General features: G+C 52.2%; 2 protein-coding genes across 25 annotated transcripts in view; one reads left to right on the top strand and one right to left on the bottom strand.

The window, feature by feature from the left end:
• Window positions 1–13,523, top strand: part of RALGPS1 (Ral GEF with PH domain and SH3 binding motif 1) — a 294,874-nt gene that overhangs the window by 172,850 nt on the left and 108,501 nt on the right. The gene's annotated exons all lie outside the window — the stretch shown is intronic.
• Window positions 1–13,523, bottom strand: part of ANGPTL2 (angiopoietin like 2) — a 34,073-nt gene that overhangs the window by 8,906 nt on the left and 11,644 nt on the right. The window contains exon 2 of the mRNA XM_059073097.2: window positions 10,672–11,537. Coding sequence (XP_058929080.1) covers window positions 10,672–11,488 — 817 coding nt within the window. The 5' untranslated portion in view covers window positions 11,489–11,537. The remainder of the gene's footprint in view (window positions 1–10,671; window positions 11,538–13,523) is intronic.

Raw genomic sequence — 13,523 nt, 5'->3', positions numbered from 1 at the left:
CTCATCCTTTTCCTCAACCAGAGTGGACTCCAGGGTAAGGGGCCCAGGCTGACTTCTCTCTGTGTCCCTACAACTAGTCTTAATCATTGCCAGTCAGCCAGGTTAAGAAAAATAAGAGTTTATACTTCTTCTCTGTCAAGGTGTTATGCCTTTTAAAATCTTTGATTTGTTTTTCTTCTATGCTTACCTTTTGGTGTCCTTTGCCCATTTTACAACGATTTCGACTTTTTTTTTGCGGTACGCGGGCCTCTCACTGTTGTGGCCTCTCCCGTTGCGGAGCACAGGCTCCAGACACAGAGGCTCAGCAGGCATGGCTCATGGGCCCAGCCGCTCCGCGGCATGTGGGATCTTCCCGGACCGGGGCACGAACCCGTGTCCCCTGCATCGGCAGGCGGACTCTCAACCACTGCGCCACCAGGGAAGCCCGATTTCGACTATTTTACAACTATTTTAGTGTTTCTTATGATGGAGAATCTTTCCTTTCCTTTTTTTAAAGGGCAAATCTAGCAATTCTTTCCTTGAAGGCTTTTTAGGTATGACAAGCTTTCTAAAATCATGGAGTAAGTGCAAAATAGTGTAGACGTGTTCAGTATTTTCTGCTGTTGCTAAAAAAAAAATCTCCATACGTCTCCTACATCCTGCACTTCACATGACCCTGAGGACTTTCCATCAAGAATGTTTCCAGACAGTTATCTCTCAGATACCCCTGCAGAGCTCTAGATCTCTGGCATTCAAACATGTTCCCTTTTCTTATTAAAGGCGCTAGTGGCAAAGGTCAGAAAATTAAATGATGGGTGAAAATTAGTCAGAAAAATACTTGGCGTTGAAAAGTTGGCAGCAGTGAAATGATAAAGTAGCAGAAAACGGCAGCAGTAAGATTATCATGCGGCTCCATTAAAACGGCTGAGTCAAAACATCCTCCTCTGATGAGAAATCTACACCTGTTATGTACACACAGTGTCATTGTTGGGGGGTCAGCCGAGGTGTCAGACATTGACTCAGGAATCTGTGCAAGAAGCGTTTGTGTGCTGGGGACAGGACCCCAAACTTGGGGTCAGGAGACCTTAGCTCAAAGCTTGGTGGCCGCATCTCCTCACAGTGTGACTTTGGGCAGGTCCTTACTAAGCCTCCATCTCTTCTGGAAACAGACGGAAAGAACCCTACCTGTTCTGAGGGTCTCCCGAACACAGCACCCCTCCCGAGGCCGGCCAGGGCAGGTGCCAGAGAGGGTTCTTTTTTTCTTTCCTTTGATAGATGAAAGCCGGTAGTTTTGAAGCTGTCCACTCCCCGCCATCCCCTAGCCCCAAGCAAGCGACTGTACTTGCTTTCGGATTTCCAAGACTAAGTATAAGATTATTTACTGATGGATGTTTTCCGTAAAGGCATATTGTGAAAGTCAGAACTTCAGCGGAGTGGGCCACAAACACTAATGGGAATGAAGAATGGAAACCTTTCGTTTTGTCAGTGAAGCTGCATCTTCAGCGTGCGGTGGGCAGGGCTCTCCTTGGGGCAGCGCGGAGTACCCGGCAGGGTTTCACTTGGCGCTCCTTCTGAAAGGGCAGCCCTGCCCGGAGCACCAGGCCAGCACTCACTCAGCAGCATCAAGGCTGTGAGTGCAGGGAGCGCCCCGACCTCATCTCTGTGAAGAATATATTTACACTGTCAGCGGAGCTGCAGCTAGAACGTTCCATATGAAGGAAAGCTCAGCTGCCGAGGCTGAGCCGAGTCTGAGCCGAGTCTGTGTGGTTCCCTAGAGAAGCAGCACAGGGTGTGGAAGGCACACAGGCCCTGCAGTCAGGAGGCCTCGGGGAAAAGGGACATTGGCAGTGGGAACACAGAGTCTACAGGTCTTGGGTCCCCAGACCCCAATGTCTGGTGAGCATTGGAGGCGATCGGGTTTGGGGGCCTAAGTCCCCTCCCTGCTCCCTCCCTCCTCACTGGGGTTCCTGACAGAGGGATCAGGCACACAGGGCTCCTTGCCTCCCGGGAAGTCAAGGGCCACTTACTGCTGGCTGCTCCGGGGCCCAATACCCGCAGTGTAGGGCCTTCTGGTAAAGCCGAGTTGGAGCCCGCAGCCAGCCCAGACCTATGGGCTGGAACTTCCTAGTTCCAGTGTCCTCCCTGTGGGTCTGAGGCAGACCACCTTCAGCCTGACTTGTCCACCCAGTCCCCAGCGGAGAAATGGGCTCACCAACTGCATCCATTTTCAATGCAGCCACCCCTCCACTGGGGAAGTGCGGCCCCATGAATATCTGACCAGGCCGATTGGCCGGGGCCAGGAGCTGAGTAGTGGGTAGACATCGGGCCTGTGTGGGCCAGAGCGATGCCTCTTCTCCCTGCTGCGCCTGAGCCAGGGGGAGAGGGGCAGAGTCCTTCCCAGCCGTCAGCTGGGCTAGACCACGCAGCTGACCAGCAGCCTGACAGGCCTCTCTACGCCCTAAGCCCAGGTCTCCAGACTTGACCACCTGAGGCCACACGGAGGACCCTGTGGCCTGCGGAAGAGGTTCTGGGGTGTTTTAGCCCATACATACGTGGGCACTGCAGAGAGGCTTCTGTGATGTCACCAGGAAGTGCTGCTCTTATGTGAGAGCCGTGTGCTGCTTCCTATTATTCTCATGGATGGTCTGCCTCCAGCAAGTCTTTTGGCCACTCCCTGAACCAGTTTTCTAACAGGAGAAATGACTAGTTGTGTTGAAATTGGATTTTCTGACCCAAATGAATAATCTGAGCACCGGGGTACATGTCCACTGCTTAGGTGTGAGTCCTGCTTAGGTGTGAGTCCCACCCCGGCCAGCACGAGGACCTGCCAGGCGTCCCGGGTGAGGCAGGAGAGCCGAAACCCAGTGCGGGGGGCGAGGAACAGTCACGTGTGCTGCTCGAGCCTCATGTATCCAGACGGCTGGGCAAATCATATTTTGGTTGTGAGCATGTATATTCTACGTCACTCGCCACTGTTCAGTGAACCAGAGCACAAAACGATAACCTAACACAGGAACAGATGGTGCATTCCCAAAGCCATCTCAGTCAGGTTCCTGCAGCGCCCCAGCAGTGACATTCTAAGTATCATTTCTGGTCCTTCTGGGGAAAGAGTCCAGACGCTCATGCCTGCTGTTCAGGCCGTTTATTTAGGTCCTCGGACAACGAGCACACTGCCTGGGGCTGACAAGCTTTTCAGGAGTTTCTGAAAAGTATTGGAGGCCTAAAAAAATCTGTTAGCTATAAAATAGGAAAAGAAAACTGCAAAGTCAAAATTTGTAAGTATATAATTAAATTTCTAGAAAGTGTAACATTGTGTCGAATTCATTAATTGTTAAACTTAGTCTTCATAAAAAATGTTATTACTTTTGAAAACAATTTGTAGGTTACATTTTTCTCACTTCACAAGAATTCCTGAACATGCCTGATGTTTGCCGAGAAACCAGAGCCAACCGTAAATTAATTGTGCTGCACTTGGCCGAGTAATTTCAAACACAAAACTTATTAAAAGTCCTTTCAAAAATTTTGCAGTAAAAGTTATATTAGATGTGCGAGGTGGGTGTATTTCAACGCACTTGGCACATCCTGAGGCATCCCCAAATAAGAGCCCCTTGGGCCCATGAAGAGCTTGAAGGGATCCTGTTTCTGCCTGTTTGACCTCAGGATAAACAGATATTACAGTATTGCTTCCCAGAGAACACTTTCAAAAGCACTGTGCCCACTCCTAGGTTTCCACCAGTACCCTTGGGCAGGGGGAGAGACAGAGACTTTAAAACGATTTTCAAAAAAGAGGTCAGACTGGGAGGGGCTCTGGGGGGGCTCCCTGGGTGCTGAGGTGAGCAGTTTCCTAGGGCTCCCTGGACTGGTGGGGTGAAGCCCTGGGCTCCCCGGTCGCAGTGGTGGGACTGAGTGGAGCTGTTCTGCGGGCACATCGTGGAGGAGCTCATCAGACCCATGACTGCGCCCGCAGATCGCGGATGGGGGGGGGGTCGTTCCTATGGTTGGCCAACCCGTTCACCCTTCCCAAGAAAGGGAATCAGCTTATGGGCTCGTTCTGAGAGAACCTGTGCTGGCTTTCATTGATCACCTCTTACTTTTCCAAATGCTCACCCATCCCTCTTCATAATCTTTTCTATAATTTCACTGGGGTTTGACCACATGCCAACTGGTATGCAATTTCTACCTGGTGCTTTCCACTGTACTGTGCTGTGGCTGTCACACGTACTGGGATTGTGGGGGTCTGTCTCCCCACCAGACCGTGGGCTTCTCCGGGGCAGAAGCCTTCTCGGGGCACTGACCATGTGCTGACTCTCCCAGTCTAGTGCCGAGAGCCACCTGGTGCCTCCCGTGCCTTCCTCCGTCTCCCGTCTTCTCACCACCATGAGCTGCGTTCCCTTTATCATCTTCATTCTGTTCTTTCTAGCTTGAGAATCAATAATAATAAATCCATCTGGAAACAGGGATCCCCACAACAAAGGATAATTAGCATCCAGACCAAAGCTTGAGATAGGAAACCTGTAATCTGGGGAAGCCTGGACAGCCTGTAATAGAAAGCCTGCACGTTACGCCCGGGGTGGGCCCACGTGATTGGATCTTCTGTTCTTTTCGATGCCACTCTAACACACCACCTAAGATATCTTAATTTCAACGTTTGGAAATTTTTAAAAAACTATTGTATTTGTCACTTAAGCTTAAAACTTTCCTAGTGAAATTTCTCTCTGTATGTGTAGTAATTTTAACTTAAATTATTCAAAAAATCCATTCAGGGAAAATCACTTATTCATTTGAAGAAATGACATAAAAGCACTCCAGGCCCTGCAGCTCCACTGGCTCCCCTCGAGATGCAGGGCCAGGATGCAACGTGCTCTTCGTCCAGGGTCCTCTCAGGCGCAGCGGAAGTGCTGCAGAGGTGGAAGGGGCTGTCTCAGTGTTCCCGGGGCCGTCTCTTTGGCCTCCCTCCCTCCTTGCTGCTGACTGAGATCACTGAGAAGTGGGCTGTGTTACTTTTACAATAGTACGTGACGCACTGCGCTCGACAAGCCCGGCCAACCTTGTCTTAGACGCTGTGGTATGATGCTCACTTAACGCTGCTTTCTTTATCCTTTTTTCTGGGGGAGTATCTCAGGGTTATGATACAGTTCACAGCCTCAGTTCACCACAGCAGTCCATTCGCGTGACTAGTGAGCTGGCCACAGAGGCCTGAGCTCCAGGATTTTCTAGATTACGTTCATTTTGCCAAATGCCAAACTGTTGGGATTTCCAGGCCGCAGGATGCCAGCTCACCACTTGTAACAATAACAAGCTGGTCGTTTATCTCCCGGGGCTGTAAGTAGCCTGAGCATTCAGCCGAATGTCCTCGCTGCAAAGTGCCTGAGTAATAGAGGGAGAGCTTGCCATCGCCCTCCGCTCCAAAGTTCCCCAGGAGGAGAGAAGAGAAAGCAAAGCTACGAGGAGGATGACCCAACTCGAGCTCAAGTGGCTTTTGTTTATGAAGAAGCTAGCAAAGAATGCTCTGTGAAATATCACTTGATTATGTAGTTTGTAATGAATTTGGGAGTCTTACTTTGTTCAACAATAACATTCTAGAAACATGACAGCATAGCACAGTGAAAACAGCACAGGCTGTGGAGCCAAGAGAGCCAGATTGGGTTTTCCCTGCAGGCCCTGTGACCGTAAAGGCCGAGGGCTTCGTGGCCGTAGTCACCCTCACCGTCCTCACAGCGCCCTTCTCCAGCCCTCCGCCGGGCCTCAGGCGCGTGTGGGACCAGCAGCGCTCACCTGGACAGGCCATCGCTTGACCTCCAGAAGGAATGGAAGCCACGCGTGATCTATCTCGTTCTCTAGTTTAGACCACAGTCTAATGTACACGCTCCCTACCTCATAATGGGAAACAAAATATAAGGGGAGGAATCCATCTAGGAAAACAATCTTCTTAAAGTTGCCTGTGCCTCCCTGGCCGTGGACCATCTGTTGTGAGGGATGGGTGGTTTCTGGGTGTTGTCTGTGAAGCAGCGTGGTTGACACCTAATGCGGCCCCAAGAGCAGATCATAGCTACTGATTTTTATATATCTAGGGTTAACATATTTAAAGAAATCAGGACTTCAGACTTAGCTATACATTAAAATGCTGAGTAGAAGTAATTCCAGACAATTTGTCCAGATTTGATACAAATGAAATATCAGATTTCTCGGGAGCTTCAGTTGGGTCCATTTACTGGAAGTCAGGTGCATGTTACGTTCTCTGTGGGAGAGCTCTGTTGTTTTAGAAACTCCGTAGTATGAGGCTAACTTAATCCTATTTTCTTTATCTTATTTTCACAGTAATGATGTCTTTGCTATCAGAGCCGTAAGAGTTCTAATAACAAACCTAACAAATCTACCAGATCTTTCATAAGGAGCTGCCTGGAACCTGGTGCATGAAATAGTGATGGAGAGTCTGGTCCCAGGCAGCTGGCACCTGGGGTCCAGTCAAGCATTTGTAGAGTGATTTTCACACCAGTTGCCCCCTAGCCTTTCCATGGGAATGCGTAGTATCCCAGAGTGGCTAAGACACCCTTGGGTTTGAGCCTTGGCTGAGCCACTTACTTGCTGTGTAATCTTGGCTAAGTTACTTAACCTCTCTGAACCTTAATATCCTGGAAGTTACACGTCCAGGGACCAGTGTTGGCTCTGTCACTGACAGACTCTGGGCCAAGAAGGCTATGCCAGGGGATCCGAGAGGGCTCTAACAAGCTCTAATATTTTATGATTTGATGGCCCCCTCTTTATCCACTGAGAAAACAAACTGAGCCGATGATGTTTTTCTCAGGAGAGAAAACAGCTAGAAATGTCTACTCCTTTTGGTTTTTAAAGATTCATTTCAGACAAGGCCTCACTGTGGCAGCTGGTGGTCACACTGCCTTTTCTTCTCTGGTCAGTCCCTAGGATGGCGCCGTGGCAGGAGGGCTGGCATGTGCATGGCGGCGCCTGGGCTGCGCTGAGGAGTAGTGTCCTGAGCCTCCCAGAGCCTCCTTGAGAGCAGGCTCTGGCCGGGGCGCCGCGCTGTCCTCTCCTTGGCCTCTTAGAAAGTGACCCCTGCAGCCTTCCTCTTTAGCAGACCTGATTGACGTGCATGCACAGGGCACGCAGGTGGAGGAGGAGGGCGGGGACGTGTAAGCGTGAGGAAGAGTGGGGAGGAGGAGGGAGGGCGGCAGCCACGGGACACCCCCCCACCCCACCCCCGCCGCCCCGGGGGAGAGGGCCACAGGCAGGGCCATTTGGCCCAGGCCTTATCGCAAGCATCACCCTAATGGAAATGCCCTTAGGTCTGGCCAGACCTGAGAGAGACGGGACAAAACCCAAGCGAGACGCCAGGGAAGCCGGGAGCTGCCTGGGCCTCTGTCACTCAGGCTCTCAGAGGCCTGGGCCTGGCCTGGGGCCAGCCTGTTACTGTCTGGCTGGGAACAAGCTGGTGAGCGCAGCTTCAGATAAGGGGCCATGGCTCCCTCAGTCCCCTGGGGAAGGGCGTGCCGCGGGCTGAGCGGCCCGGACAATGAGGAAAAGAGTAGGTGGCTCTGAGGTTGCGGGATGAAAGATTTAGGAGCTGCCAAGGCTTGAGTACAGAGGTGTTTAATTGCAGAAGTGTCTCTGGCTGAGTGATGTCCCCAGAGCAAAGAATCTGTTGGGCCAGAGCACAGAGGAAGGTTTTGTCTTCCAAGACCAGAACCTGCCCCCTAAGTTCTCAGAACAGGCCTGATAAGAGCTCTCTGCCGATTGGCTGAGAGAGACCATCTGCCTTTTCCTCCTGGCCTGGTCCAGCACCAGGAAAGGGCAGGGCCTCCCAGCCTCTCTCCAGGCTCTGCAGCCAGGTGCTCAGTGCCAGGCAGGGAATGCCTCGTGTGGGAGTGCAGTGGTCAGATGAGTCACAAGGAATCAGTTACTGACAATCAGTACCAACATTTGGGAAGGCTTTGCTTAAAGAAAAAAAAAAAAAAAAGGAAAATTATAGTGCATTCAGATTACCTCCTTAATAAACTCACTGCCATTCCCTCCATGCAGGTGTGCTTCCTTAAGTGGGAGAGAAAGGGGTGGGTTGCACACAGGAGCCTTGGAATGCACACAGTCCAGGCGGAATTATGCATGTGAAGAAGCAGGAGAGTCAAACTACTTGAGGTGCCAGGATTGGGGCCATGCCCCTGGGTCTTTGCACAGACTCATCTCCACTGGGGACCCACTAGTAACTCAACTGCCCAACTCCCAAGTCCACCTGATAAACTCTTACAGATCTTTCCCTCTTACGTCCCCACCTCCGTCCAACTTGTCCCTTCTACTGCAGCCAGACTCAGTCATGCCACCTTAATAGATGTAGTGCCTGTAGCCAGGCGCTTAGCACCCCGTGGTGTTACCATCGTGACTGCACAGCCCATGATTTTCACTGCATTCCTGATTTCGGGTACCTTGTTATGTTGGTCCCATAAGTTCTCACACCATTCTGGAAGTTTTGGCTTTGACAGGTGCTCTCTCTCAGAGGAAGCCCTTGTCAGACCTGTCGTGCTGATTTTAGGGTCTAGAACTGGTGGGCACTGGATAGGTCCCAATGCATTCATGAGTCTGCCATCTACCCCAGACTAAGTTCCTGGAGGTTAGGACTGTCGTTTTCACAAGCCCCCAAGTCCAGCACTGTGTGACTGGCGAAGAGTAGGGGCTCACCTATGGTTGGCTGCCCCACATGATGTATATCACATGCCTGATTGCATTGAGTTTCCACGGCAACCCTGTGATGGTGTGACTCTTCTCCCCATTTTATAGAGGAGAACATTAAGGCTCAGAAGAGCTAAATAACTTTCTTATGAGCGAACAGATAGTAAGAGGTAGAGCCTGGGTGCAGACTTAGGTCTTCATTCCTACACTATGTATCCACCAGCTTAGTTCAAGCTCAGGAATGTCCTGGAATTGTTGAGTCAGAAACCAGAGATGCTTAAGCAAGAGGAGATCTATTGCCTAACTACTGAGGTCAGCCTGCCTCATGTCAGAATATATCATTCAGCTGAGCCTTCATTTGTTGCCATGGGCACGTTTTACCCTCTGGGTGTTCTATGAGGATGTATTAGCACCCTCTGCCCTCTCTTTTGGAACTCCCGGTTTAAAATAGACACGTGTACAGATGACCCAGTCATCAGCTGTAGAATGCCAGAGCCAAAAATGGTCTGTTTTTAAAATTTCAATCTCCTGTTTCAAGATGAAGAGACCAAGACCAAAGGAAACTCATAGCTACCATGTATTGAAACTTACCCTGGGCCCAGAACTGTGCTAGCCACATGTTGTGCAGTATTTCATTTAATCCTCAGGTAGGCACTGTTTCGATCCATCCTCTGTTGATAGGTGGGGAGGCTCTGAGGAGAAAAGTGACCTGCCTAATGTCCCAGAGCTAGTCAGTGGGGGAATCAGAATTGGAACCCAGGTCAGTCTGCTCCAGAGCCCAAGTTCCCAACCTGCACACCCAGCAGAGGGCTTGGCTGCGAGGAAAGATGCCGTGCCCTGCACCTGGCTACCCCCACAGACCTGCAAACAGCGCCGCCCCTGTCTTTTGCGTGGGCCACCCTTGTGCACTCAGGTTCAGCCTTCTCTGGAATTAGCAAGAAACTGCTCTTTCCAGTACTGGTGGTTATTTTCAGAAGTGTGAAAGCAATGTAAAACAGGATATTTTCAGTAAAAAATATCTCCCTGCTTATATAACGAAGCGGTACAAATATCACTGACTTGAGGCAGATACGTGGTTACTTTTTTGCAAAGACGAACGTAGTCCTCATATGACAGCCCATCTGTAAGGCACACAAGGTCCTGGATGAATGAGAGACTGAGCTTCAGGGGGCTGGGCTCATGCTCCCCCCCGGAGTGAGGATTCCCAGAGTCCTCGAGCACAGAGGAGTCAGCCCCAGCTTTAAAGTGAAAAGGGCTGAATTCAGACCCAGCCTGTGAGCAAGTCACTCATCCTCTCAGTTAACCTTCCCTAAGGAGCTGCAGGGGTTAATGATGTAATAATATACATAAAAGCGGCCGGCGCCAGTATCTGGGTCAAGCTTCAAAACCTACCAGCAGCCCCATTCCTGCCCCATGATGATATTTTGAGAATTACCATATTTATTTAAGATGAAGCACGTATTTAAGGGTGTATGGAATCATCACTGAAAATTCTAGACGCAGCAGACGCTAGGAAATGTGTGGGCTTTAGAAAGTACTCCTTCCTCCCCCGCGGCCCCTCCCTACAATGTGTTCATCATACTTCTGCTGTGATAACACTTTCTTTTCCTCTGGTCTGTTGTTTCTTCCGTGAGCATTTACCACATGCCAGTTCTGTGCCGTGCACAGTACGAGAGCTTGCAGGAGAGACATCCTACCTGCCAACCCAGAGCACCTCTCGCAGAGCCCAGAAGACTCAGGCCTGGGTTTTTTCCTACCAGAAGCCAGAAAACACTTGTTGTCTTCTGAGATTCCCCTGCTTTCTGGTTCTACCTTGGAGTATCCATCTGAGGAATGTGGTCCCCCTCTCACCCCACCGGCTCCTGCGCCTGGGCCCAAGGGACCGCTGGGGGAGTGCGCAGGCCTTGGGCCCGGCTCCAGCTTGCCGCGGCTCTTCCCCTGCTTGTGGTCACAGCCAAGGGGAGCCTGGCGCCCGGCTCTGAGGCCCAGATGTTGCAGGTTCCCGGAAGGACTTACCCGACGGCTTGTCTGTGGAGGATGGGAGGCTGGTGAGGGCGGGCATGGTCGGCAGGGGGGGCGGCAGCACCTTCAGGTTCTGGTCGCTCTGGATCTCGTTGGTGGAGATCTGGTTGATGATGCGGTTGTAGGGGGGCGGCTGGTAGACGCGGGGCGGGGCGGCGGGCGGCGGCTGGGGCACGGGCCGGGCGGCGGGCACCCGCTGGCAGTGCTCCTCCAGCTGCGCGATGACCTCTGACTGGTTGTGGGCCAGCGTGGCCAGGTGCTGGTACTTGTGCTCCAGGTCCTTGTACTTGCTGGCCAGCTGCAGCATGTCAGCCGTCTGGTTGAGGATCCTGTTCTCCAGCTGGGAGAGCTCGAGCGCATTGTCCCGCTTGCGGATGATCTCGTGCAGGAGCTGCATGTAGAGCTGCGTGACCCGCGAGTTCATGTTGCGGCTTTCCTTGCGCAGCAGCTTCACCTCGCTCACGATGCCGCCGTCCACCTCCACCAGCTGCTGCAGCGTCTCGATCTGCCGCTTCTGCTTGAGCAGCTCGTTGTTGAGCAGCTCCAGCTCCTGCTTGTGCACCCGGTTCTCCAGGAGCACCTCGGGCTCCTTGGAGTTGACGCAGATGGCGCCCGTGACCCGCTGCTGGGGAACGATGAAGGTGTAGGTGCACTTGTCCGAGGACTCGCCGGCCCGCTTGTACCTGTTCAGGTAGATGAACTCGCTGGGCGAGCCCTCCTCTGTGCCCTCAAAGCCCTCCTTCTGGCCCACAGCCGCTCCCAGGGCGGCCAGCAGTCCCAGCCACCAGCACGTCACGCACAGCGGCCTCATGGTCCTTGCAAAGTGGGGGTTCTTCTTTGAGAGCAGAGACTACGAAACCCTGAAAGTAAACAGAAGGGGAGACTCAGTAAGGGTCCTGTCACTGCCAGCGGCCTGTGCCATAAATGAGCTCAGCCTTCTTATCAGGCAGATGTTTCCAAAAATGCAGCTTCAGGAGGCAGCCCTTCCAGGAGCCACAGAAGGAGACAGGCAGGGCTGGCAGAGGTAGGAAGGACACAGGAGGGGACCGGGCATCCGAAGGCAGCAGGCCGAGGCCCCGCCGCTGCTGGAGCCTGAGAACCACACGAGGGCAGCTGGGAGCTGGGAGGGGAGGCAGAGGAAGGGTTGTCCCATCTCCCTCCCCCTCTGCCTCACACTCCTCAGACCACTTAGCCTCCCCCTGGACGTGCCCTTTGGAACACCCATCACAGTTGAGATGAATCTGAATTCTGTGTGATCTCTTCGTGGATCTACGCTCCATAAAGGCCGGCGCTGTGTCTGTTTCCATCCCGTATCCCCAGGATGCTGCACTAAGCAAGCTTTCTGCAATATTTGTTAAGTGAATGATTTGCTAGACATAGTATGGATGTGTTCGGTTTGTAATGCACAGTGTCAATGGAAGGATGTGTCTAGTCACATGGCTTTGGTCTGTGTGTTAGCCAAGCTACAGAGCCCAAACAGGAGCAAACAACTCTTCTAAATCCAGATATTTCCAGCAGCACGGTCCCCATCACTGCAACACGATTAAGCCAGGTGGGAGCAGAAAACAGACTCGTGTCTCCAGATTTGTTTCAGTTCTATTCTTAGACCACTTGTTCCTTCCCCAGATAGCCATTGAACATCTGTGGTTTGCCAGATGGTGTGCTGGCTGCTGGAGACGCAGCTGCAAACAGGACAGAGCCAGCCCCTGCCCTCACGGGGCTTACCCATCATTACACAGCCCCTAAGTGCCGTGAGGCAGAAGTAGTGTATGCAGTGGAAGGGTAGAACAGGGAACTGACCTCACCAGAGGGGTCAGGAAAGCTTCTCTGAGAAAGTGACCTTTATGCTGACCCTGGAGCGTTGAGTAGGAGTGAGCCAGGCCAAGAGGGAGCGGACAGGCGTGCGTAGATCACTTCTCTCGCCTACTCAAGGATGTGGCTCCAGCAGCTCTTCCCCAGCTCTCCGGCATGATCACATTTTTTCTACAGTCATGCTGTTGTTTCTTTCAACTTAAAGAAAATCCTCTCTTGACCTCACATCCCTTCTCCAGCTACTGTTCCATTTCTGTGCTCCCCTTTTTAGCAAAACCCTCTGAAGAGTTGCCCACACCCACTGTTTCCAGAAAGTCCCCCTCCTCCTGTTCTCTCTTGAGCCCGTTCCCATCAGGCCTGGCCCCGTCCCCTCCATTCCAAGTGTCCTAGACAGGATCTCCAGGGGCCTCACTTTGCCAGACCAAATGGCCAGTTCCTGGTCCTCACTGATACTTTGCCTCTCAGCACCGGGGGACATGGCAGATCACTCCCTCCTTGGACTTCCTTCCCCAAACACCACCCTTTCTTCCTGTCTCACTGGCTACTCCTCAGTCTCCTTTGCTGTTCATCCCCAACCCCATCCTGGGCGGGGAGCGGGTGGGCAGAGCTCAGTCCTCAGACGTCTTCTGTACCTTGGTGATCTCATCCAGTCTAGCCTGGGCCTCACCCTGAGTCCAGACTCATGTATCCAACTGCCTCTCCGACATTTCTGCTCAACGACTACTGATGCTACTGCTACCGTGTGTCTCAACCGTAACTCATCCAGAAATGGACTCCTGGGGTTCCCCACGTCTCCATCCCAGCCTGTTCATCCCAGTTTTTCCTGCGTTAGCAAATGGCAACGCTGTTCTTCTCATTGCTCAGGCCAACAGACTTGGAGTCCTCCTCGACTCCTTTCTTCCCGTCATGCCCCACGTCTCATTCACCACCAAATTATAAGAGCAAATGTCCTGGGACTGTTCGCAGGGTCCTGCTGCTTCTCCCCACCTCCCCTGGTACAGCCCACCTTCACCTCTCGCCTGGACCCGACGGGT

The sequence above is a fragment of the Kogia breviceps genome, chromosome 8, assembly GCF_026419965.1.
Source record: "Kogia breviceps isolate mKogBre1 chromosome 8, mKogBre1 haplotype 1, whole genome shotgun sequence".
NCBI lineage: Eukaryota > Metazoa > Chordata > Mammalia > Artiodactyla > Physeteridae > Kogia > Kogia breviceps.
The sequence above is the reverse complement of the archived record's forward strand: the minus strand, read 5'-3'. Positions and strand labels throughout refer to the sequence as shown.